At 37.2% G+C, this 27,037-nt stretch overlaps 1 protein-coding gene across 2 annotated transcripts in view; it reads right to left on the bottom strand.

The window, feature by feature from the left end:
- Positions 1 to 2,386: 2,386 nt before the first annotated feature.
- Positions 2,387 to 27,037, bottom strand: part of dse (dermatan sulfate epimerase) — a 70,471-nt gene continuing 45,820 nt past the window's right edge. For both annotated transcript variants that reach the window (XM_023347233.1, XM_023347235.1), the window contains 2 exons: positions 20,308 to 21,975; positions 2,387 to 2,691 (listed from right to left, as the gene is read on the bottom strand). In XM_023347233.1, the coding sequence (XP_023203001.1) occupies positions 2,577 to 2,691; positions 20,308 to 21,975 (1,783 nt within the window). In that variant the 3' untranslated portion in view covers positions 2,387 to 2,576. The remainder of the gene's footprint in view (positions 2,692 to 20,307; positions 21,976 to 27,037) is intronic.

Genomic DNA, 27,037 nt, shown 5'->3' with positions numbered 1-27,037 from the left:
ATCACTGATTATTGGTTATTTGCTGTGATGTATTTGTGAACAAACCCAATTCAAACACAAAGATTACACCATATTGTAGCCATGGTAACACAACAATCAAACTCAAGATGATTCTTTAAACTTTTACAAAGTAAACTTCCTAATTAAATCCTAAATGTACTATTTATTTTTCTCAGCTGAATGCATTAAATAAAATGTAATAGCATTGTCATTCTCTACAAATGATGCTACAGGTTTAGATCTATTATCTGTGTTACAATTAAACCATTTGTAGGGGCCCCTGAATGTCTGGAGGCCCCTGAATGGCCCCTACCAGCAGCTACTGAGTTTTCTTTGCCTTGATATCCCAGTCTTATAATTCTAGGCCTTAGAGGTGCTAACATCAAACTATTATATAAACCCCTTTGAGCTTTTTGATCTATAAATCAGTCTGCAGCCATGTTGTTCTAGAGGTTAAATAGATATTAGGGCTTAATTAGTAAAATGGCAGCAATTTTGCTTATTTCATAACTTCATAACCAGAGACCTTCTCTCCTCTGGTCTGTTTAACAGCTACAGTCTCAGATCAGCTCAGCTCTCCAGGACTGTCAGCAGCAGAAACAGAAACTTTATACCTGTTGGGGACAATATAGACTATAATTGCTTTGCATTTCCCCGCATGATGGCAATGATATAGTAGGATCCAATTAAATTCTTGATTAAGGTTGTTGCTATGTTGTTGTATGGAGTTTTTGTTCGATGTGCCCCTTTTTTAAATTTGAGTCCCTGCCCCTCCATAGGTCTCTGCACGGCCCTGCCCTGTTAGAAGTCCAAATTTTATTATGGTATAATAAAACTTAAAGATGCAATAAACTGTATATCCACTTTTAAAAATCTTTCTAAAAACGAAAGAAGTTGCAACTGAAAAAATGTGTATTGTCTGAAAGTCACAAAATACACACGAATTGATATATATGTTGAATTTCTTTTGCAGAAAGTAATTACAGGGAAAACTTTATTCAATTCATCTAAAATTGATGCACAAAAACTCGTATCTTAATGTTTTTGTGGGAGTGGAGTACAAAGACATTTGGTTCTTATTTTCACAATTTTTAAACAAATGTTTTCTTCTTAGGCTAGAGAGGAAGAAAATTGAAGTCAGAGTGTTCCTTGTGAATTTCTTGTAACAAGTCAAACATTCATAATTTATTTTAAAAAGGACATTTTAATTCCATTTGTCTTTTTATTTCTCAAAATGTAGCATCAGGCCTCTTTGTCTTTGTTAGCACATCAGCTCCACTTTATATCTAACTTTAAGCCACATAAAAGATGTTTTTTTTCAAGAAACAACTCAAAATGTAATCATGTCTCTTAATTAGTCAAACCTTAGTTGCCTTTATAACTGTTAAATTCAATGTTAGTGCATATTGATGAGTATTTTTTGCCATGTTGGAAATATAATGTTTACAGAGCAAGTTGTGTGTCACAAAAAAAGAAAAAAAAAAAACAGCTTTCAAGAGTAAAGTATTGAAATTTTTGTTTCACTCTACTGAGCATGTGCGATTAGATCAAATTTTGCTCTGTATTCAACAAGCCTTAGCAAAACATGATTGAACAGCTAAATATCTCTAGCAATGACGTTGGAAAGCAAAAATACTGTACATTTAGAATAGATTTTTTGTTGTATTTTTTAGCAGTCCAAGTGCCAAAGCAGTGAACAGTCCCACCATTTTGGATGTCGAAGTTGTGACACAATGTCAAAATTCTCAAATTTTTGAACACTAGTAATCTGCACACTTGAACACTTATGTTCCCTTTGATTAAGTACACACTTCATAGAGGGGCGTAGGGGCACTGTGAGTATTGGTATAGTTCGACCACAGCAGCAGGGTGACCTTAAAAGGTGGAGGCCCTTAACAACAAAAAGAAATAAATAATAGTTCTACTCATTTAATCATTAGTATAACTTTGCATCAATAACAATTTTTATCATTTGGAAAGTAATAAATCCATCTAATTCTACTTCGTTTGAGTTAAATTTAAAAATGTAATAACATTGGTACTTTGTCATTTATGATTCGTAAATAGAAATTAAAATCTGTAGGTCTTCACTGTAAAAAAAAAACAAAACAGAAAAACCCACTTTGTTTTGTGCATCTCTACTTTGCACGACAGGGAGAGCCCTGAACAACCAATTGGAGAAGAGAATGTCGTCTTCATGGACTTTTTTTGATCAGATTACTGTGATTAATATGGGGTTTTTTTTCATCTATTCATATTACAAGTGCTCTATCGTTCCATGTAAACATCACTTAAATCATGTGAAAGTTACATCCTTTCCCACTCTAACATTACAGACAATAAATAAGTGAGGTAAAAGCTTCTCCATTCCTCCTGACTCCATTCTTAGGAAACCTTTATTTGCTTGGCAGTTCTACTCTTTGGAGGGATGATCTCAACCTTGAAAGGGATAAAGAATTCAACCACAGATTTTGTGTCTTGTAATTCCAGGCAATATTCCTGCGCAATCTTTTCCGCCGACCAGGTCCGGGGCTGGTGCTGGTGGCTGCCGAGAGCCGTGAGAGCTTCGGCAAGGGTCAGCTTCCCTTTAGGAACATCTGTGAGCTCTGGCAGGCCGAATGCGCTTCCTGGTAAACTGACTCTGAGGGGCCTCCGGTCTGCTTCTTTACCTGCAGATGCATCCCCCGAAAACTGTGGGGAAATGATACAGAAGGCAGTTGGTGTAAAGAACTGGAGCTGTTGTAAACAATTATTTTAGTATTCAAGAAATCTATTGATTATTCTGACAATCAAGTGATCAAATAAAACATTTGATAAAATAAAATATTGGTAACTACTGCCACAAAGTATTAATCAACATTGGCCAAAATTTACATTTGCATTTCTAACACTTAACTTTTCTGCAGTTTAAAAAATGTAACTGCAACACTAAGCTTAAATAAAGCTTCATTTTTAAGTAACCTGGACAAAATGTATTAAAAAATCTGAAATTATATTAAAAATAATACAATTACTTGCATTAAAAAGTTTAACACATTAAAATCTATGCTGTTAACTAATGTATTAAATGTCCCGACCATGATTTTTAGCAATAGTGGCATTGCATTGTGGTGCATTGATGTAGAAAAAAAAAAGAAGTTTTTTTTGTTTGTTTATGTTTTACAAATAACATAAAAAATGTGGTGTGCTTTGGCACTTAGCCCAACCAAATCAGATCTTAACAGAACTTATATTTATTTCAGCTGTTCTTAGCCATGTATCTACCAGCTTTGCGCATCCAAAGGCCAAACAATTTAGGAGATTTTTTCTTAGCAGAGATTAGTCAAATTGGATCATCTCTACAACAATTTGTCAAAAATTGTTATAGACAAATTTTTGTCTGCAACACAGATTTTGTGTATAGACAAAAAAATCTACACACAAATTTTTTGTGCGCCTAGTTAAAATGGCGCTTTAACTAGGAAATTTATTACAAGCACATGATTTGATCTGAGCCCTTCCACTGACGCTTTGAGTGGATGTTCAGGATTCAGTTGGAGAGTGAGTCTTTGACTGCACCCTCCACGTTGTTTTCTGAGACTTCTCTTGTGTGCAACTGCATTCTTCTTCCCTTCACTGAGCTTGCAGAATAACAGCACCCCAAAGCATGATGCTGCCATCACCATGCTTTACAGTAACGATGCTTTGCTCAACATGATGTGCAGTGTTAGTTTTCTGTCACACATAGCTCTATGCATACAGGCTATGCTGAATTAGTCCTGACGCAGGTGGACTCCATTTATTAATCACATGACTTCTGAAGGGTATTTGTTACACTGGATTTAATTAGGGGTATCAGGGTAAAATAAGATTTTAACGTGTAAAATATATTAGAATCATCTGATTTTTTCGTTTAATAAACAGATCTGCTCTAGTTTGTGTTGGTCTATAAACTAGAACAGGGGTTCTCAAATGGGGGTACGTGTACCCCTGGGGGTACGTGGAGGTACTGCAGGGGGTACGTGAAGCTTTTCAAAATATCTTTAAAAAATCAGTAGGCTCCTCATAATAAGTCTTGGGAAAAATTATTTTGTGAAAACTTCGATAAAATATAAATGTGTGTTCATGTACTGAATTTTATATTCAGTATTTAGTTTCAATATCCTTTAAAATAAAACAGTTTGACTGGTTTTATACCTTCCTGGTGGTCACCGTCTTCTGTTTTTCTTTTTTGTTTAACCATGCAATGTTTGCAATATGGATGTATTTGTCAGGTTCACTGATATAAGTTGTTTGGCTTTAATAAATCAGACAGTGATTTTACAGCACTGTACCCCCTTTTAATTCCAAAAATGTTTTGCCCGTGTCAGGGGGTACTTGACTAAAAATATATTTTTAAGGGGGTACATCACTGAAAAAAGTTTGAGAACCACTGAACTAGAACACCAACATTCAGTCAAGTCCTGTTTATCCTGGTCTAACTGAGGACAGAACTGAACATTCTGAGGTCCTGCTGTCATTTAGCAGAGACAGGGACAGAGATAGAGACAGATAGGACTCAGTCTGACCTCTGGAGCTGCTGTTGGATCCGTGGACTCTACATACACAGACCTGAGATGTTCCAACAACGACTCATTCTTCTTCATCACCAACTCCGCGACTATAACGCAGAACAAACCAGTTACCACACATGACCCGAGGCATGTTCTAGAAAACCGAGCCCACAGTGCGTATGACCCTTAAGGTTACACAAGCAGCTCAGCCTCTCACCCTCAGAGCTAACGGCGGACGGCGTCGCTGTGGTCGCGTGCCGGGGTGCTGACCTCGGCTTCTCTTTGGAGATCTCTCGCAGCGCGCGGTTCTCCACGTTATAGTTTCGGAACATCCGCGCGAGTCGAGCACCCATGCTGGTTTTATCATAAAAACCCACTATTGCTTCTTCTTCTTCTTGAAATTTATTGGCGGTTGGCAAGAAACCTTGGTGGCATTACCGCCACCAACCGGTAAGAAGTGTGGACCACATGACATAAAATCCAGTAATTCCTACAATGCAAAATAACATGGTCCACAGTCACATTTCCCTGTCTGATGTTTCCCTATCAAAAATAATGAGCTATTCTGACATTACAATCAGTGTGTCCGATTGTAAGTCATGAAACAGCTATCTCTTGTTGTGGAAAACATTTATTTCCAAGCACTGTCAGGTGAAATCACTCAGTCAGGTTTATTTGCATATTGTGCACAATATAGAGAGCTTGTAAGACAATCAATAATGAAGAAGTTCCGAATGAAAAAGCTTCCCCAGGCAGAGTCAACACATACTGTAGGTATTATACCAGGGATAATGAATCCAAAACATGTGAGAGACAGTCTGGTTCCCATGCAGCTGTGGGAAAACAACTTCCAACCTTGTGTGTGAAGCCCAAATGGGTTCTTTTGGTGAGAGTTTACAAGCATTTAATATAACATGATCAGCAGATGTTAACTTGCAATAATTTTCCACCACAATTTCCCTCCTTTTGATTATAAGTAAATATGTAATATTTACTATTAATCACATGTAAAATTTTATCCCATTCCCACTAATTATATAAAAGGAAATTTCAAAAATCTTTATGGTGAGAAGTGAAAAATTATCCCATACATTTTAAGACATTACATATTCAATCAGTCCTTAAAACATTATCCTGCAAGATCTAACAAAACCATATATGCAAGATACAAATAACCTACCGGCATTCATCCATTCATCCCTTTATTATTGTTACTTCCGTTAGGTAACTTATCCTGCAACCTCTCTTTGCTGGAGAGATGGTCCTGTATACGTTTTGTCATTTTTAAGGAAACCTTAAAAGGAGAAATGCTGTATTTGGAATAAGTAACTTGTTTAATTCTAAATTCTTCCCTGCAAAATAAGTGCATCCATTTCAATCTTTAGACCTCCCTAACACTTGATATTCATGAATTATTACATTTTCTGTTACTTATGTTAATGAAAATGTAGGTCTTATACTTGGGTTAATTATTTTAATCCTAAATTAAAATTTAAAGTTCAAGTAATACTAAGTCATCCTCTTATGAAAATCTAATTAAAATTTAATATAATCACATCCTCTTTGATTTTAATATAACCCATGTTATAATCAGCAAGCAAAATTTTAATGTTGCCCCATCTGATTCTAATGCACCCACTTCAAAATAAAACAAAACAATTTCAAATTTAACTTCATCCTCTTTGATTCTAAATAAATCCAAGTTATAAACAACCAAGCAACATCTGATTTCATCTTCTTTGGTCAAAATTAAATATATGAAAAACCACGTAATCTCTGAAGTTGATTTTCTTTTTGAGTGCATATTTAAGGATAAACACAAAGGAGGGGAATATATTTTTGTGAAAATCAGATATTTTTGTTTTAAGTAAAAGATAATAAGAAAGTAATTCTAATTATAATTATGAAACAATGCATAGATTCAAAAAGCATTCATTGGTCATGTAATTTCTTCAAGTTGGTAGTTCAGCATTAAAAGTTAGAAACGTCTTAGATTGAGTTTTAATCTTTATGGTGTTAACTAAGATTTTGTCAAATCAGATTTTTATGCTAAAAAAATCTCAACATGCATTACATGTTATTTATGTCAACCCCTTCACTTTTGATTTTATGCACATTTTAATTTTGGTGTTACAGCCTGATGCTGCATATTAAGACATTTAGTTCATTTATCTAATCTAAACCTTAAGTTCTTATTTTAATGTGGTAACAGAGAACATAAATTAGTGTATTTCTGATGCTTAGCTTGTAATTAACCAAGTATAAACTTTTAAACTTATCAGTTTTAATTTTACACACATTTGAATTATTTTAAGTTGACTTTTCTTATGGTTAAGAAAATGAATTTCTAAACTCATAAACTTTCTTTGGAGTCAAACAACTAAAAACTATCATAATTAAGTTACCCAATTTCAGGTGTTTTCTAGAAACCCTATTAAAAGCTTACATTGATGCAATGAAGGTATAGATACTGTAAGTGTCCATTCAAAAACCCTACAAGAAATCATAGATTTTCCCATCTGGAAAGTAGGTAAAGTGTTGTAGAAGCAGGAACACTGATTACAGTCTATCTGCTCAGGAGGATTTGTTGCCTCCTGTCAGAAAAGTTTTGGTACGAATCTTCACTCTCTGCTTCGGCCTCTCGCCAGTGGACCAGCAATAATTCTTTGAGTGGAAAGCCTTTAAGAAACATTTAAACTAGCTGTTACTCTGGATGTTGTCCTCTTTGGTGTCAGAAGTTGTAGTACTTGATACTTGGTAGAGTGAAGTTTTGCTACTCATTCTGTTGTTTCAGATTTAGAGTTGTGATCTACGTAGATGGACATTACAGAGAGGCTCTGGTACTCCCTCACAGTGGCTGGTGTGGAATCAGGTTGTTCCTTCCTGGACTTGCAGGTGTGTTGGTCACGAGTTGCACCTGGAATGGCCTCTGGAACAGCCTCTGCCAGCTTAACAATGAGGAGGAACCTCATTGATGGAACCACCTAGACCCATTCTTCTGAATTGGGTAGGATATCCGTTTTAGACTGAAAACGTCTTCGCAGAATCCAACAAAGGGTAGGGTAACCCTAACCCTAACCCCTAACCCGCTTTGTGGTCGCTCTGCCTCTTAATCCTCTAAGAGGGGCCTTTATTTCAGATAAAGGTCTTTAGGATACTCTAAAGTTTGGTTCCCTCAATTTAGAAAACCAAAACTCCAGTAAATACTTGCCTTATTTACCGATAAGGACTTTCACTAGGACTCATCCTAGAAACCAGTGGTTCCACTTCCTCTATAAAGATTTTTCCTCAGCGTTTCCAAGCAAAACAACAAATCTTTATGAGTATCTATTCCTCTATAAAGACTTTTCTTCATCTTTATGAGTGCCTTTTCCTCTCTGACAGATACCCCAAGTAGATATCTTCAAGGAAAATCTTATTCCCTTATTTTTAAAATTTATTTATTTTCATTTACATTTTTTTTCTTCTCTTTTTTTCCTGTATCTATTTTAGTAACCCATCAATCTCTATTTCCCAGGGTGAAAGATTTATTGGATCCTTTGCTATTTTAGATTTTATAATTTAGAATTTATAAAATGAATTTATTAGCTTGAGTGAGTATCTCATCAGATAACAGTGGATTGATTTTGTTGATTCCAGCACTGGAGCTGTGGAGCCGACCAGCAGCCTTCTCTTAAATCCTAAGCGAGGTTTGAGGCTGGAGCCTAGTGTCCAGGTCGGCGCCTTGCTTGTCAACATCCTCGAATGTCTAGTCGAGGGATCCGGGTCATGGCACCAAATTGTTGTGGAAAAAAAATTATTTCCAAGCACTGTCAGGTGAAACCACTCAGTCAGGTTTATTTGCATATTGTGCACAATATAGAGAGCTTGTAAGACAGTAAATTATGAAGAAGTTCCGAATGAAAAAGCTTCCCCAGTCAGAGTCAACACATAGGTATTATACCAGGGATAATGAATCCAAAACATGTGAGAGACAGTCTGGTTCCCATGCAGCTGTGGGAAAACAACTTCCAACCTTGTGTGTGAAGCCCAAATGGGTTCTTTTGGTGAGAGTTCACAAGCATTTAATATAAGGATCAGCAGATGTTAACTTGTAATAATTTTCCACTACACTCCTGTTTCATTCTGTTCTTCTCATTTGTCCAATTCTCTATTGGACTTTATTAAACCACTGTCCTTTCCTTTCTTCAACCCATAACTTTTGCCACCCTTCTTTCATTTTTCTTTAATAATGCCTTTTATTTCTATTAAGCTAAAACCAACATTAATGTCTATCTTTACCCGACTGGTACTCTCTTTAGCCATCATATCTGCCATTTCATTTCCCTTAACCTCATGATGTGCTGGAATCCATACAAAATTTACTGTTAGTCCCATCATATTGATTCTATAAAGTGTTTGTTGTATTTCAATGAATATATCTGGTCTACTGTCTGACTGGTTATTTTGCAAACTGACTAATGAAGTACTAGAATCTGAGGAAATTATAGATTTTAATGGTCTTACCTCTTCCATCCACTGAACTGCTAAAAATAAAGTAAGCATTTCTCCTGCATACACTGATCACTAATCCCTTTTCCTACTTTAATTTGAAACTGTGGCACAATAAATGCTATTTCTACCCTATTAGTTGTATTGTTTGATGCATCTGTGTATATTTGCAGTTATAATACTGATTTAAGTATTCATGTATATATTTATTCATAATAAGAAATTTATCTTTGTTCTTCTTTTCTAAAAATTAAAAATCTACTTCCTCACCAGGAAGTGTCCAAGATGGTACTGCAGGTAATGGAACTGTCTGACATACTGTATATCTAATTGATTTAAATGAATTTCATTATCTTTAGAATTTATTGTCCATGCAAAGCTCTTTAATTGTCTGTTTTCCTTTTCCCAGTCAGGTTTAAGCACCTCTAATGTTGGATGATCATTTCTTTGTCCCTGTAAATTTGACCAGTAGTTTAAAGATAATTGATCCCTTCTAACTTTAAGAGGCATTTCTCCCATTTCAACCTGTAATGCTGCTTTTGAAGATTACAGGTAAGAGTACATACTCTTAAAACCTGATATTGGATAATATTTAAATAATAGAGGTTTGTATCTGCTGCTGAGTAATAGACTATATCCATAGTCCAAGACTGACCTAAGTATAAATTGCTTTTAATGAATTTCTATTAGCTCCCTACTGCGTTCCAACAAAACACCTCATGTCGCAACACATCTTCCAACATTTATTATTTTCTTAATGTGTACACCCCATGTCATTCTTTCATCAAATCACATCCCAAGAAATTTAAATTGTTTAACTCTTTCCAAATCCTGACCATGTAACTTTAAGTTATTTTTTCAACTCTTTTCCTTGTAAAAAACATTATTTTAGTTTTCTCTCTACAGAGAGACATTTATATGTCAATTTTTCTACAACTAAAATTGCTGCTTGAAGCTTCTTTACAATAAATTCTAAATTTCCTCCTCTTTCCCACATTGTTCCATCATCAGCTAAAAGTGAAAATCCCATTCCACCCTCTACTTCCTGAAACATATCATTAACTACCATTGAAAATAATAATGGACGTACTATTCTTCCCTGTAGTGTCCCATTTTCAATATTCAAACTTTCAGAAGAATCCTTCACTATCCTCACTTTATCTTTGTTCTAGAAGTTTTTTAATTCATCTAGACATATGGCCATTTATACCCATTCTTCTAATTTTGATTAATACATTTCTAATAAAATATTTTTAAATGACTCACTTAAATTACTAACCATAACATAGCAAATTTGATCTTTTCCTGGAGCTGATAACTCATATTTTTTAAGTGCCCTATTCAGTTCTGCTATTGTAAACGACATATTGAATCGATAATTTTTATCTTCCATTTGCTGCAATGAATCCTTGTTCTCTAAAATTGTTTTTTCCTCTTAATTTTTTCCTTCTTCACTAATACTTTCAGAATTATGAATTTCAATAAAAGTATTTACCAACATTTTTGCCTTTTCTCTGTCATTCACTGCTGCTATTTCTCCATCATTTAGTGTTTGACTCACTCTTTTAATCCCATTCATCCTTTTAATCGTTGCCCATACCTTAGAAATATCTGTCTCCCTCCCTACCGAATTATAAAAACTCCTCCAATAATCTCTTTTTGCATGTTTAATAAATCTTCTCGCAATCATTTGCAATTTCTTGTATTCATTCAAATTCTGAAAATTGTGATTTCTTTTTAATAATTTGAAAGCTTTATTCTGTTTCTTGGTAACTTCAGTACATTCTGATGTTCACCAGGGCATCAGAATGCCTTCCCCCGCCTTTCTTCCTTATAGCCTGATTAACTCATTCTAACATAGCATATAGAAAAATTAAAATCATTAATACTACTATTCATATCTACTTTTTGCATTTTTATTTCACTACTATTCCTAAAAGTTTCCAAATCTGTAGACCTAAAACACCGTTTCTTTATCCCTTTCATACAATACCTCTCTATATTTAACTTTATTTCAGTCATAATAGGACAATGATCACTTCCTATAGTTGTTTTATTGATTACTTGCCATAAACAAACACCTGCTAGAGAATTTGAAGCTAATGTTAAGTCAATTGCTGACGCTGTATTATCTCTAAAAGTAATTCTGGTTCCACTTCCATCATTTATACATACCACATTTTTAACATCCATTATTTCTTGTATTATATCCCCATTTTATCATTATGATGACTCTATAATGAGCTATGCCCATTAAAGTCCCCACACCAAATAACTTTACCCTCTAAAAATATCCCAAGTTCCTCCATTAAATCTATTGAAAGTCTTTTACATGGATTATAGAAATTGATTATTTTAAATTGTCCATTTACTGTCCAAATTTCAATAATTATATATTCTCATTCTCTTCCTTTAGCCAACAGTCCAAACTGAATTCCCTGTTTTATGAATGTTATACACCCTCCTCCAGATCCTCCCTCTCTGTCTCTTCTAATGCTTTCGTATCCTTTTATAACAAAATCGAGATTTGGTTTAAGCCAAGTTTCCTGAATACATATAATATCTAGATCTTCTTTAAATTCTTTAATAAACCTCCTGTCCATTTGCAATAAGGCTTCTAGTGTTCCATTGTAAGATGATCAGTTTTTGTCTTCCTGTCCTCCTATCTTCCCTTCTGCCCCTAGTCTCTTATGTGTTCCCAAGATATATCCCTCATATGAAAAAACCTCTCTGCCTCTTTCACAATTATTTAGATTTTTTCTGTGTTGTGCTTTACTTGATCTGTACAAATAATTACATATACAATGAACAACATAACCTTTTCAACTTTTAACACAGTTTCAGTTCCACTATATGTATGGTTCAAACACAATACACATCTTAAAATGCATTGATATGTATAGTGGAAGCGTCTTAGCGCTGCTGCCATTAGTTTCAGTGAGGTGCTTGCAGACTCCAACATCTTGTGCTTTCCTGATTTCCGCTTGTTTATGAAGACTCTTTTTTTTAACGGTATTTTGACCCAAATGGCTTTATTTTAATTATGTCCTTTTACCTTACCAGTCAAAAACATACTGGTAAGGTGAGTTGTCTTTGTTAGTTTAATAGCCATTTAAAATGTTTTGTGATCATTTTGTATTTTATGTCTTTAAATATTTTGGTTGTTTTTCCCTGTAAATCACTTTATGCAGCTTGTGATGTTGTCTATCCCAAAAGGTAAGAAACCGTAAACTCTTGGGGGTATAGCCAATCAGTGTCAAGGAAAACAAATGGTGCTCCTGGATTGCCTAATTTACAAGCACCAGCCAATAGTGTGTGAAGTAATTTTGCATGTGGGTATTTCAGGTTGTAAAGCTGCATTTTACTTTGGATATTTTAGATATGCTCCAAATATTTTTACTCAAATAATTGGGAGTTATGGTCCAAAGGAAAATCCGCAAATAGGTGAATCTGCGAATAGAGAACTGTGAATATTTTGGCTGTCCACTGCAGTCATGTCAATTAATGTGCCTTACCACTTTGAATGAATTAATTAAATGAAAAAATAACATACAGAGATCTTTACAGTATCCAGAGAATTATTTGAGACAAGGTTTCTGCACTGTAGAAAAAGGTTGTTAATTAAATGAGCTCAAATTAAGGCAAGTAAAAGGTAGTAAGAAGTAACTAAAGGTAGTAAAAGGTACTACATTTTTCATCATCCCTTCAAAATATTTTTAATTCTCCATTGATGCTTACTTATTGTTTTAAGTTTGTTTTACTAAAATCTGTATAAAAAAATTATAACTACAGTACTGGCAGGGCCTGAGCTGTCACTGATAGACTCCAAGCTGCTGTGCGCATGCGTTGTGTTGGAACCGAGACTAGCTAGTCATTTTGCGCTTAGCCAGTGGCGATTCTAGCATCTAGAATAGGATTGCCATCCATCCCGTAAAATACAGAGTCGTCCCATATTTGCCCGTTAAATGTGCGTCCCGTATTGAACCGATACATAACTGTCTGAAAGACACACCTATCATACACACGTCAACACTAAGTTCAACAATAATGACCAAAATAAAACACAGGAAATATTAAGGTCAGCTACATCATCGTGGCGGGACCTAAAGGACCCCTGAACGCTATGGACCAACATTGCCGTCACGGTTGCCTAGAGACGGACACTACGCAGCAGCGGTGAGCTGCTATTTACCCGCGTCTTTTTAAAAGGTCCTCTACCCGATTCCATGTCCTTAGAAGCAAAAACATTTTTAAAAATACAGACGTAAGTGAAAAGACTCGCATTATAAGCTGAACAATTTCATTTACGATGGACACCTTGTATATCGAAAGACAAAAAAAATGTATGTGCTAGCTAGACAGAATGGCTCAGGAGAGGAACACTGCAGACCCGTCAGAACCTAAAGAACCAGACATCAGCGTCTCTTCATCCCCAATCATCTCCTGAGGCTGATATGGTACAGAACATTTGGCTATGATTGACTGAGTTTCTTATTGTGATTTTAGTTGACTATTGTGGTTTGATTATTTGCTTAGGATGTTGAGTTTGGGTGGTATTTAATAAATAATAACATTAGCCAAAATAAGTGGTCATTTAAAGAACAAATCACAATAGATTAACAGTAAATATATAAATATTTCCTACATTATTTGACCTCTGAACAATAATTGCTGAGAGGTAATTTAATGTATTATTTCACTAATACTTTATTAATGTGGTTTACCAGTTTGGATAATCTGACTTCCTATCAATGAAGAAAAAACATGCTAAGCAAAAATGCACCAGACCCAGACCTGTAGTCCAGGGGGCCAACAGGGGTTCTAAAGAAATTATACTAAATAAATGTCTTTTTTAAATATTCAGTGGTAGATATTTTTTAAACCTTCACAATTTTATTTTTAAGGTATTATTAAAAATACATAAAAATGGGCGTGCCTTGCAGAGTACGGGATAGCGCGACCCATGTTTGTTGACCTTGAGTCCTCGACGCAGAGTTGCGGGTTTGACTCCTGGACCTGACGATATTTGCCGCATGTCTTTCCACCTTTCCTGACCGCCTGCTTTCATATAAGGGACACTAGAGCCCACAAAAGACCCCCTGGAGGGGTAAAAAAACATAAAAATTATTTTTAATAAAAATTAATTTAATGAATTAAAAATTATGGTACTCCTCTTTAAACTGCTGTATGGAAATAGGATCACACTTTCCATCAGGGATCTGCAACCTGAATCTCTGGAGACACAAGTGGCTCTTTGGTTCACAATATTAAATGATGAAATATTGTTCTGTTTTTGTATAATTATTTTTTAAGTATTTCCATAAAAACACTGTCTGCACTGGCCCCTGTGGTAAATTTGGTCTAGAACCAGCCTCCAAAGAAAACAGTAAAGACCATTTTATATATATGGTCTTTACTGACCATATATATATAATGGTCAGTAAAGACGATTTTATATATGGTCTTTACTGACCAGCTATAAGGGACCAGACTCCCTGGTTGAAGATAGGGACTTGTATCTGGTCCCTAAAAGGGACCAGATACAAGTCCCTATCAGATACAAGTCCCTATAAGGGACCAGATACAAGTCCCTATCTTCAACCAGGGACCAGACTTGTTTCATGAGCACCTTTATTCAGATGGCAATTTGCAATGCAAAATATTATGCTTAATGATTTTTTGCAATGGGCAATTTTAAGTGGCAATGCAGTACTTAATTAATTGGGGCCTGCCATGCAAAGCAATGGCAGGAACCTATTACTATTCTCCCAATTCTTTATTTTTCATCCGTAACCGTTAATGCGGCTCATACCGCTGCGTGCACACCTACAAATGAGATATCAAAACGTGCAGAAAATTTACGCCATTGGAGCTATTACTTTTGGTGGGATTCGGGGTTAACATGGCGACATAATTTGCAAAAAACTACAAAAAAAACCCATTATAAGTCAATGGGAAAAATCCTTCAAATACCCTATTTTTGAGGATTTTCTGTGTCGTCATGAATTCACGTAGAAATGCCATTCAAATTTAATTTTGTAGATACGTCCATGATCTCTTCGAAAGTGAAGACGGCTCGTCGATACCAATTACGGTTTGTCCACAATTTGTCTCTAAGTGACCCAAAGTTTTTCATTTTTCCTAAAATTAGAGTGTGCCTCAGACTGATTGCCCCTCTGATAGAGTGAGAAATGAAGAGAATTTTTCACCCCAAAATAATTTTGAAATCGCCATCACGCCCACAAATATCGCACGATTGGTATCAAAATCGGTCCTGACATTGATACGCATGTCTGCTCCGGTAAAATGTTTTCGAAATTTATCTAGACCGTACGGTTTTCTGTCACGGTGCTTCAGAGCAAAGTCATGCGACAGGATTTTCTGAGGCTGTCTCAGGCTCTCTCCCATATATTTCTCAAACATTTCAGATCTGGGCAAACCATTTCTTTCTCTCATCGCTGTAAATGCTCTGAGTGAGGTAGAGACATGAATCTCGGGACTATCGCAGAAGACACATAGCCCTCTCATACGCTTCAAACGGTTTTCGAATATGTATTACGGTTCCCGAATGGAAAGGAGTTGTTTCCAATGCTTTTTTTGGGTGAAACTGGCTGGCTCAAAGAGAGAATTGTCTGCCCCAGCATGTATGACTCACAGCTCACACTTGCCTGAGACAATTATTTACCATAGCAACGGAACTCAGGAGGCTATTGGCTGGTGGTTAGGACTACAAATACGCATCACTGTAGTTCTATCTATGGAGGAAGACTCAGTTGAAACAGATCAGGACTGAACTGGCCTTTAGAACTACTTGCTGCTATGGGCTGTATATAACTGATTTAACTCAGTAACTGTTACACGTGGGATTAGTTCGGAACTTTAAAATGAAGCATACTGAAAATTTCAAAATAAAAGCCTTGAATATTTTTACATGATGTAATTGCTCCTTTTGGCTTTATTTGACTTTTTCATCCAAAATCACTCTTACACATAGCATTAGTTTGGCCCTTTGAAATGAAGCATACTGAAAATTTCAAAATAAAAGCCTTGAGAATTTTACATCAGATATTTGCTCTTTTGGGCATTATGCGACTTTTTTTATCCAAAGCACTGATACACATAGGATTAGTTTGGCGCTTTGAAATGAAGCATGCTGAAAATTTCAAAATAAAAGCCTTGAGAATTTTTACATGAGATTATTGCTCTTTTGAGCATTATTTAACTGATTTTATCCAATGACTGTTATACATGGGATTAGGTTGGCCCTTTGAAATGAAGCTTAACAAAAATTTCAAAATAAAAGCCTTGAATATTTTTACATCATATCATTGCTCTTTTTGGCTTTATTTGACTTTTTCATCCAAAGCACTGTTACACATGGTATTAGTTTAACCCTTTGAAATGAAGCATACTGAAAATTTCAAATTAAAAGCCTTGATAATTTTTACATCAGGTATTTGCTCTTTTGGGCATTATGTGACTTTTTTATCCAAAGCACTGATACACATGGGATTAGATTGGCGCTTTGAAATGAAGCTTAACAAAAATTTCTAAATAAAAGCCTTTAATATTTTTACATCAACTAACCCAATGACTATTACACATGGGATTAGTTTGGCCCTTTGAAATGAAGTTTAGCAAAAATTCCAAAGTAAAAGCCTTGACAAATTTTAAATCATACTGAATGGTGCACGTTCACCTTACTTAACGTTCTTGTGATTCTCCACATGCTATTGATTACATAGCAGCGTTCTTTAGCGTCCATGCTAATTTCTAGCATGACAACGCCGGGCCCAAACCGACGGGCAAACTTTGGCAGGCCCCGGTTAAATTTCTTCAGAAATTTTCTAGTTTAGAATTATTTTTATATTCATGAATGAAATTGTGTACAGCATTGGCTTTATTTATTTGAAGAGTATTTTGTATTTCAGTACAAAATTGTGTATATGTGCAAAGAATTTGGATAAATACTGGGCTGGTTTGATCCTGGTCCTTAGCCTTGTTAATTACTCTTGTTGCTCTTTTTGAAGTTTGATTAGTGACTCTTGTGTTGTTTTGTAATGAATTTCCCAAATTTCTGTGGAGTCACTTAAATAAGGTCAAACTAAAGAACAGCACAGGATGTTAGGGTTAGGCTGCTTCTTTATGAACAGAAAAGTGTTTGGTACTGAAAATATGACAGGCTCACTTCATGAACTGTGAACTGAAATAGTAAAACCCTGACTCATAATGTTTACTTTTCCATAGATGGACAAACATTCTTGTTTAAAGAAAAAAGGCCATCAGCCACATAATGTTCAGATAAAAGTAAGAGTAATGCAATTTCTAGGTATGATTTTCAAATAAAGTTCAGGGTAATGACTCATTTTCACTAGTCATTAACCTGAACTCCTACCTTCTACCAGATGTTGGCAGGCATGATGTAGTCTTGAGATTCTGTTTCAAACTGAGTATAAACACCTCAGGAAAAAATTAAAAGTTTCTCTGATTTCCTCTTTATAAAGCATATGTTTGAGTAAAATGAACATTGTTCTTTTATTCTGTGAATTACTGATAACATGTCTCTTAATTTTGTTTGTGAATGTATGCAAATAAGCACCAACGAATATCTTCTCATGGGTCTTAGCCCTGCTAGGGGCTAAACACCCTAAATGTCAGATCCTAAAATCGCCCCTGCGCTTCGCCATAGGAAAATATAAGTTTTCACAACTTTGGCTCTATGATCCGAGATTCAAAGACTAGGAATACCGAAAGGCATTTTGTAAAGTATGTAGGAAAAAATCTAAATTTGACCTGGAACGACATGACGGTGATCAAATCAGACCGACCGGAGTATCCAACATTCATCAGCAGCGGATTCCTGCGCGGGTTGAGGCTCCACCGAGGAGCAGATCCCCGTTTCGTTTTTTGGTGCTAAGTGAAACGATGCATCTGCAAACTACGAGCTAAAGTTTTACCAGCGACGCGACGGGAGCTGCAGACAGGCAGCGGACTTTGCTGACTCTAAAGCCAGAGTTCAGAGCAGAGCTGCTCTTTACACCGCAGCAACTAAAGTAAGTTAAATAACACCAACTGCACCGCTAACAGGTTGCAGAGCGAACATACTCAAAAGTGAAAATTCCACTGCAATTGTAGGAAAAGTGGTAGAACTTTTACATACAAGTTTATAATTCATTATTAGCTGATACACCATTTAGACACGTTTCATATTATTGTTTACATCCGGAAATTTCGTGAAGGCAAAAAGACGATTTTTCCCCTTGCCATCCGTAGCCGCGCTGCCGCGGTAGAACGGTTCTGGTAACTAAATGAAACCTTCTTAATTTAGAGCAGTGCGCCACAGCAAAGGGAAAACAACTCAGAAAAACCTTCAAAGAACAACTCAAAACCACTCGTATCCCCCCTCCCACCTTCTGTGTTTTCTAGTTACACGCAAACCCGTTGCCATAGGAACAAACAGCTCCACTATATGAATGAGGATCCAACACCATAAAACACGCAAACGTTTCCCACACAAAGGGCAACACATTCAGTCCTTAATGGTTTCATGTTTTCAGGCTTGATGTTTATTTTGGGATTATAAAATGGTCTGAACACAGCGGTGGTTGATTAGCTCATTTAAACAGCTGCTCTAATTGTAATGATGATCTGACAGAGTTGGTGTGTTGGTCACCAAAACACTGAATTTCGCTGCACATAGACATGTGTTTATTTAAACTTTTCAATGACCTGTGAACCTTGTTATCGAGTTGTCCTAGTGTTGACAATTAGTAGCAAACTAATATTCTATTGAGAATAAAACATCGGCCTGTGAAATTGAGATGTCATTAATGTCATTACAGATATTCTTAAAAAAAACAAATATCCTATGGATTTAGGATAAGCACTAAAAATAGTGCTTTCTGTTTTTAATATATGAGGTTTTGGTCAAGATAAAGTCACAGTTAGACCTTCAAGTAAGTGGGATAAAGTTTTGTCTTACATCTTACATGGGTCAGTGCACTGATTGCAGCTTTCTCGCAGCAGATCATAGATTGTCAATCTATAAAAAGTTTGACCTGCCGATTTCGATTTTAGCCAGTGCCATTTTTTGATTGAAATGTCAATCAAAAACAGCTATTTAGCTGTTCCTATATTTATAGGAAGAAAGTCTCTGAGTTGGTGACAGTGGAGCTTGCAGACATGACCTGGTAGGCCGGTCTATCAGTCAAACCTCTCACTGCAGAGCAGAAGAGGAAAGTGGCCGATTTTTAGACCTTTGCTGAAGTAGAAAAGATCAGACAATGAGATTGGCTTCACGTAAATATCGACTGATCACCGATCTCCCAAAATTTAGGAAATCGGTGCGAAATTGGCTCGATTTTGTGTTGGTAGTAAAGATATTGTAAAGATAGTAAAAAGTAGTAAAATCAACTCTGGGATTCCTGTATAAATCCTCTGAGAGGACCCAAAAATGTAAAAAGACAGATTTTTCAGCCGTTTCCATCCAGTGTTGTTATGTAGTTACACAACAACTGGAAGACTCATTTGCAAATCATACAATGTAGTCCTGATTTCACTCATTTGGTGTAAGGTTAAAACCAAAGCAGAAATTACAGGCACCTGAATTTAACCAAATTGTAGTTTTGCTAAAAATATAACTGAAGTTTAAACCCATGCAGCCCTTTGTTGCTGTGGTGAATGAAAGGCTGATTGGATGATTGACCACTGAACGCTTATAAATTCCTGCGTAGAGTGTCAGTTCTGGATAATGTCGTTAGTTAATATTTCTGCTGACTTCCCCCAAACATTTGTGGGTGTTGTCAGGCCCTGTGCTGAAGCCCAAATAGGTGAGATAAGCGTGTATATTTACTTGATAAAAAAGCAACAAATGTTAAAAGCTTACTAGTCTTATTACAAAGAGAATTATAAGATATTCCTAGAAGAAAGAATGATATTCAGAGGGTGGAAATCAAGAAGAAAATATATAATTAAAAACTGAGTGGACCAAGAATGTACTACATCCATACATTTAGTGCTTTTTGTCTTTTTATGACATTTTGGTTGTTTTCCTGGACAATTACAAATTAACTTTTTAAAAAACTTTTTAAACTTTTCTAAACAATGGTCTTAATGTTTTGCTATCAGGTCTGATACAAAGAGGAGTGTGTTTTCAGTTCACCCTGAACAGACAGGACATCCTGTCATGCAGAGGGGTTCAGGGTGTCAGCACTGTGTGTGAGAACACGATGAGTAAAGGTACAGCAGGATGAAGCAGTCGATCAAAACAATGGTGTAAAAGCACCTCTGCGTGTGCAGGCTCCGTCCCCTCTGAAATCGAGTAAGCAGAACAGCCAGCAGTAGGAAGAAGGTAGTGGTGTTCATAAGTAGGAACAGTCTTATGTAGGAGGGGTTACCAGAGAGCCCCTCACTCCTTGCTGTGGTCACAATGTGAACCTCCTTAAACCTGCGGCCTTTAACTAAGCCCCCCTTCCTGTTCCTGTAACCAGCTGGATAATCCACAAAGGCCCTTGAGTCTGCATCCCCTTCCTCTGGACTGTCCTCATATGTACGCTTTGACATCCTCTGTCTCTCTTTCTTTTCGTTGACCTCAATTTGTGCAAAAATGTCAGGCAGACTCTCAGACAGCTTCTCTCCAAGGTTTAACCTCTTTCCCCCCTTGGCCTTGTTCTGTTTCTTGGACATAGCAAACATCTTCTTAATAACCTCCTCTGTCTTCTTCTTGTCAGAGAATTGAAGGAGGTGCTCAGCGGTCCTACGGAAGCTGGCAGTGTTGAGGACTCGTCCCAGGATGTGTCTTTCCATCTGCTGGAAGACAGGTTTGACATGCTGGAGATTGTCCTCCATCACACTGGCGTATTCTTCAACTTCCACAGGGAAACTGTCTACAACAGCTGCTGCTCTCTCAAACACAATCTTTTTGTGGTCCAGCAGCACTATGGCGAACACAGGCTTGCTGGTGACCTCCCCTGTCAGAAGGTAGATGGTGTAGGTATGGTCTTTGGTGGAGAGGTAAATATCCACCCGCTGATCATCCCCACGTAAGCTGAAGCTCTGTACATCCAAGCCTGGTCCAAAGAAAATATAGGCCACCCTCGTGTGCGGGTACCTCAGTGGCATTGTTACATTCACATAATTGGAGCCATTATAGGGATACCCTCGAGGGTAACTCCAGTAACTCACCATCCCTTTGTTACTGGAGTTTGTGTCATCCATCCAAAACATCTTATAGTTCTCCTTCCCATGTGTTACAAACGCTCCATGAACACCATCTACTTTCGTACTCTGAAATGGCAGCTCTGTGTTGTGAAAGAAGGCACTCATGGCCCTGGTTGGGCTCCCTGGGTCCAAGTGGATGTGGTCAACCATGAGCAGAAGCTGTGGGTGAAGAAGCAGCAAGTTCCTCTGGAAGTTCCTGATTTTCAGTTCTGGGTTATAAGCCGAATGTCCTTCGCCACGAATGAAGACCATCCCCTCTCTCTTTATAGCAGCTTCCACTCTGCCCTGGGCATCAGCTGCAAGGCCCACCTTGTACTTTAACCACTTAGAGTCACAGGCTTCTGTTACTTGTCCAGCCCAAGGTTTAAAGCAGCTCCCAGACAGGGTTGAGCCAAACAATGCCACATTATTTAACAAAGTGTACTTAGGTCCATACAGTGCCTCCGTGATGAACGGGACACCGTTGGGTGCAAAGGTGAAAGAGTTCTGATCTGGGTGCTCGTGACCAGCGTTGAAGTTCCTCCAGCCTTTGATCCACTCTTTGTACTTGTTATTGTGAACAATGTCAAAGATGGCGCGTCCCCCTAGTTTCCCAGACTTGAAGGATAGAAAGGAGCTGTTGGTGCCAGAAGGCAAAGCACCGCCATACGTCACCACACCCCAGTCCTCGAAGTAGTGGAGCTGAGATGTTCCAAAATCTGCTGGGGGTTTGGGGATCAGGCCAGGGTCATACCTGCATCACAAAGACGAAGCAATAATCAGATGGGGAAGAGAATGTAAACCATACCAAAAAGACATCTTAGCCACTTTTAAAGTCTGTGTTATTTGTAACTTGACATAAAACTGATCAGCGATAGTGATCAGTTTTATGTCAACATAACCTCTTATGTTGCTCAGGTAAACCAAAACATCCCTGTCCCAGCGATATTCTCTTGCTTCAGGAAACAGGAATGGGAGTTAAAATCTCAACACATGCTTTCAGTCAGGAACCAGACTTGTAAATTGAAGAACACTTAATAACTCCCCTGATTGCTTGACCTCCTAGACACAAGGGTTTGATTTGAAAAGAAAAAATGAAGGAAAATTTGATAAATGCATAAAACAGTTACAGGTTCAGATCTCTAAAGGAAAATCCAAAAAGACTTACATTACATCCACAAATCATTTCTGTCAGAGGTCTCACTCTGACAGAAAGGGAAGAACTAAAATGCAACACCCAAAAAGTCCCAACTTAACAGAACTGAGTGAACTCTTGCTTATATCAGTGTCCTAAGCTAAGTTTTAAGAATTATTATGCACGACTAACACATGAGAAGGGATTACAGAGAAATATAAAATAAAAATATGTTCTGAGTCTCTGAACACAGGGACTCAGAGCAGAATCCCTGTGCAGAGCCACTACGTTTAGAAGAGAAAGCATTGATGCCCTGCTCCTCTGCACGCCTAATATGCAGTTCCTTTTAGCTTCCAACAGAATCCTCTGTCCACAACTCCCCTGTGGACAGAGGACAGGGAACCACCTTATGTTTGCTTGACCTCAGGTGGTGCCGGGCAAATCCCTCTCTGCAGCCTCTAAATGCTGTGACCTGAACCTCTGAAGGACACCTCCAATCTCCAGCCTGGACCTGACACTAACGCTGACCTCTGGGCCTTCAGCTTCCTTCAGCCGCAGAACTTGTTAGTGGCTTTTAAATTTACACACTTGGGATTAATGACAGATATGTATGGAAAACTTTGGCATTTTTTTCTTATTCTCAGATTTAGATAAAAACCTTAATATGCCTTTTGATTTTCTAAAAAAAAGAGCTCCTACACTAAAATCTAGTTTTCTCTAGTTTCAAATCATTAATCAATTTGATATTTGAGATAATAGGCACTCGTGAATTCCAAAACAAAAAAAACAATTCCATCATTTTACTTCTGGGTTTTCTGGAAACCTTGAAAGGGATTCAGTTGAACAGCCAAACAAATTCCTGTTCCAGTTCAACTTTAGCTGATGGAATATCTCAACAACCCAAGGGACATCTATTGGGAAACCTATTGATGACCTAGTGTCAAGTTATTTTCTAATTTATGCAGCTTCCCCACTTGAGAAGGGATGGACAAATCGATGTAAACTCTTATTAACAGGGATTTTACTCAAAGGACCAAGCAGTTTTCTTCATTTCTTATCCTCCATTTATTAAATGTGTGTCATGATATTCCATTTATGGTCCAAAGCAGGTAAAAACCTTTAAACAAACCCAAAAGAAAAAAATAATTACTAATCTGCATGTAATTCTACATAAATTAATTCCACTCAAACTACAAAGCAAATGATGACAAACTATATAAACAATACTAAGCAAACCACTGTGAATCAAACCCACAAAGTAATTAAAGTTAAATGAACAAGTAACTAAACTTAAGTTATCTAACTTTAAAATACATTCCACATTAATATTTACAATTACATAATATTTTAATTTATTTAAATATACAAATATTCACCTCTCAATATTCATCATAAATATTTACTTTATAAATATAAATAGCTAATGCTAAATTGATGAATAGTTAACCTTAACACCCAATAACAACAATCAATTCAATCATTAAAATCAGTCAATCAGTTCCAGACTTCACCACCACAATCCACCGCTTCAGTTCAGACGCTGCGGTTATAGGCGTTAATTTGCCGGTAAAGCTGGCGGCCCGCTGTCGGGATGTCAGTAACTTTGCAGTCCGATCTGTCTTACCGGCTGCCTCTCCGCTCGTTTACAGATTTGTCCAGATCTGCATAAATTCCAGGATTTCTGATGAAGCGTCCCCAAACTCCAGTCCTCTCTGTTTGGCTTTCTTTTCCGCCTTTTTTTCTTTCATTGTCAGTCCCTCTTTTAGGTCCGTGTGGAACATAGTGAGCGCATGTCTTTTTTTTTCTGATTTGACTTCACACCTAGGCTGCTATTAATTTTCTCTCCACTGACATACAAGATATTAAAAGCACATTGCACACCACGGTCAGCAGAGTCAGCAAAGCTGAAGAAAAGAAGTGGAATTGGTGAAATCTGCGGCTCCGCGGCATGCCCGAAGAAGGGACGGAAGATGTTAGGCTCAAGGTGGTGGAGTTATGTCAGAATATAATCTCAAACTACAAAGAAAAGCTTCTGGAGGTGATTGATTGAGACTATTGGCTAGGCCAGGGGTGGCGAACCAGTTCAGCATTAAGAGCTAAATAAAGCTCATCATCACCGTAAAGAGCCACACAGCAATTTCAAGATTAGCTTTATACCACATTGCTTGCTGAAACAGCTTTTTTCTTAGTCCCTAAGGCTTTGGTGGGACACCTGATAGTGTTAATTTTTTTTTACAAGTGTCTTTAGATCTGGGTTGTACTCTGTTATAGCTACACAAAGCAGTTCTTTCACGTGTCAGTGAAAACAAGACAATTATTAGACTTGTTAAAGCGTAGTAAAAATTCATTCACAGACATATAGTAAACTTTTGAGCTCCGTCTGCCAAACTGGCAGATGTGCAAGTGTCTCATGCAGAACATTGTTGAAACATGTAGGACAATTTACTTGAATGGCTCAGTTTGTGGTAACCTCTACCATTTGCATATTTTACACTGTAGTTTAACCATTATTTTTGGTGTAGCAACCCAAGATCATCACTGGCCCCCTTTTAGCCCTCTTTAAAAACTTCCTGGATTCATTACTGCTCAATAGTTTTAAGGGGGCATTTAGTAAACATTAATATTCCAGCATTAATACAAATTAAACCTCACTCAAAGATTAAACACAGTGGGTCTGACAGAAAACTTAATGATTATCATTATTAATTTAAACTCTCATAGGAGTTTCTGTTTCTTTGTAATATTTCTCACTTTTGTTCTTTGTTTCTGCAGTAAAAAAATTGCTCCACAAACCTGCCACTCTGAGCGTCACCGCGATGCGCACAGAATCAAGGAATGCTGAAATGTAGGGTGACCATATTTTAATTTGGGAAAACCAGGACAACCTGCAGCGGGGGGCAGGGGGTTGGGAAAACCAGAACATCATGAAGCCGGGGGGCACTAAAAGCGGGGAAACTCAGTACATTTGCGCTTTGGCATGTTGTTGGCGTACTGACAGCAACGCTATCTATCTGCCCGCACTGATGCGGCTCAGGGATTACGTCACACGCAGCGCCATGCCCTAGTGCCTGTAAATTTAATGGTCCAATGAAGGAAATTTAAAAAACAGGACATTTCCTCACTTTCTAAAAAAAACCCGGGACGCCCGGGACAGGATTTGAAATACGGACATGTCCCGGGAAATACGGACGTTTGGTCACCCTACTGAAATGCATCATGAAAGCTTGATTTTTATTGGTCCAAATTTGACGCGTCTTACACAGTGGGGAGGAGCATCAGTAAGTAATTTCTCATGATGGTGGACAACAGAAAGTATGACAGCGGAGTGCAGGAACGAAAGAAAAAGAAGAGTGCGACCGAGAGAAGATCAAGAAAATATCCAAACTAACAGCAGGATTTGTACTGGTCATGGAAAACCTGTAAAGTCATGAAATTTAATTTTCCCATTTTCAAGACCTGGAAAGTCATGGAATTTGCAAATGGGCAAAAAATGCAGTTTTTTCTGTGGTTCTCGTCTCGGTGTCGGACATTGGGGATTTTATTTCAAGACCAGTCAAGACCACAACTCTGGAAATGTCCCTAAATTGCCAACATATAGCCCAGTTTATTTGTCAACATCCTTGTTTCCCTGGAGGGAAAACATACCAATACAAATCCAAGCAAAACGCGACTTACTAATTACGTGTTTCTGTTACTGCTGTCAGCCACTGCCTCCTCCTTTAACTCACATGCAGCACTTCAAGACATGTGCAGTGTTTGTCTCGGGAGAAGATGTCCATCTAATTGTCGGTAATAAGCGACAATTATTACCGCAAAAAAGCTAACCTGTTAGCTTTTTTTTTTTATTGAACATATTGAACATGGAACAGAAGTATAATCCATCTTCTCTGCTTTTCAAAACGTTAGCTTTGCTAACAGAAGTTCTGCGGTACCACCAGATCCTGGAGCTCAGGGCCGTGCAGAGACTTTGGAAGGGCGGGGGCTCAAAGTTAAAAAGGGCCACATTGAACTAGATCTTAAAACACGGTACAACATAGTAATAACCCATATTAATCAAGAATCTATTATTTAACCAGCTCATACTGTATTATTGTCATCATGTGGGCTCAAAGCAAAGCAAATATAGTCTATGTTTTCCTGATAGGTATAATGTTGCTGTTTTTGCTGCTGACTGGTCTGTTTAACTGCTGCAGTCTCAGATCAACACAGCCTTCCAGGACTAAGGAGAGAAGGTCTCTGGTAATAAAGCATGTTATGAAATAAGCAAATTTGCTGCTATTTTACTAAATAAGCCTTACTACTTCTGCTTAACCTCTGTAATAACTTGGCTACAGACTGATTTAAAGATCAAAAATCTCAGATGGGTTAACTTTACAAAATGTTTTGATGTTAGCTCTTCGGAAATATCTAGAATTGTAAGGTTGAGAGAAATCAAGGCAAAGAAAACTCAGTAGATGCTGGTAGGGCCCTCCAGACATTCAGTGGCCCCTATGAATAGTTGAATTGTAACACAGACCATAGATATAAACTTCTAGCATTGCTTTATTGAGAATTACAGTGCTATTAAATGTTATTCAATGCAATCAGCAGAGAAAAAAATTCATAAATAATACATTTAGGATTTAATTGGGAAGGTTACTTTGTAAAAGTGCAAAGAATCATCTTTATAGTTTGGTTGTTG

This window comes from Xiphophorus maculatus, chromosome 15 (assembly GCF_002775205.1).
Source record: "Xiphophorus maculatus strain JP 163 A chromosome 15, X_maculatus-5.0-male, whole genome shotgun sequence".
In the NCBI taxonomy this organism is placed as follows: domain Eukaryota; kingdom Metazoa; phylum Chordata; class Actinopteri; order Cyprinodontiformes; family Poeciliidae; genus Xiphophorus; species Xiphophorus maculatus.
The sequence above is the reverse complement of the archived record's forward strand: the minus strand, read 5'-3'. Positions and strand labels throughout refer to the sequence as shown.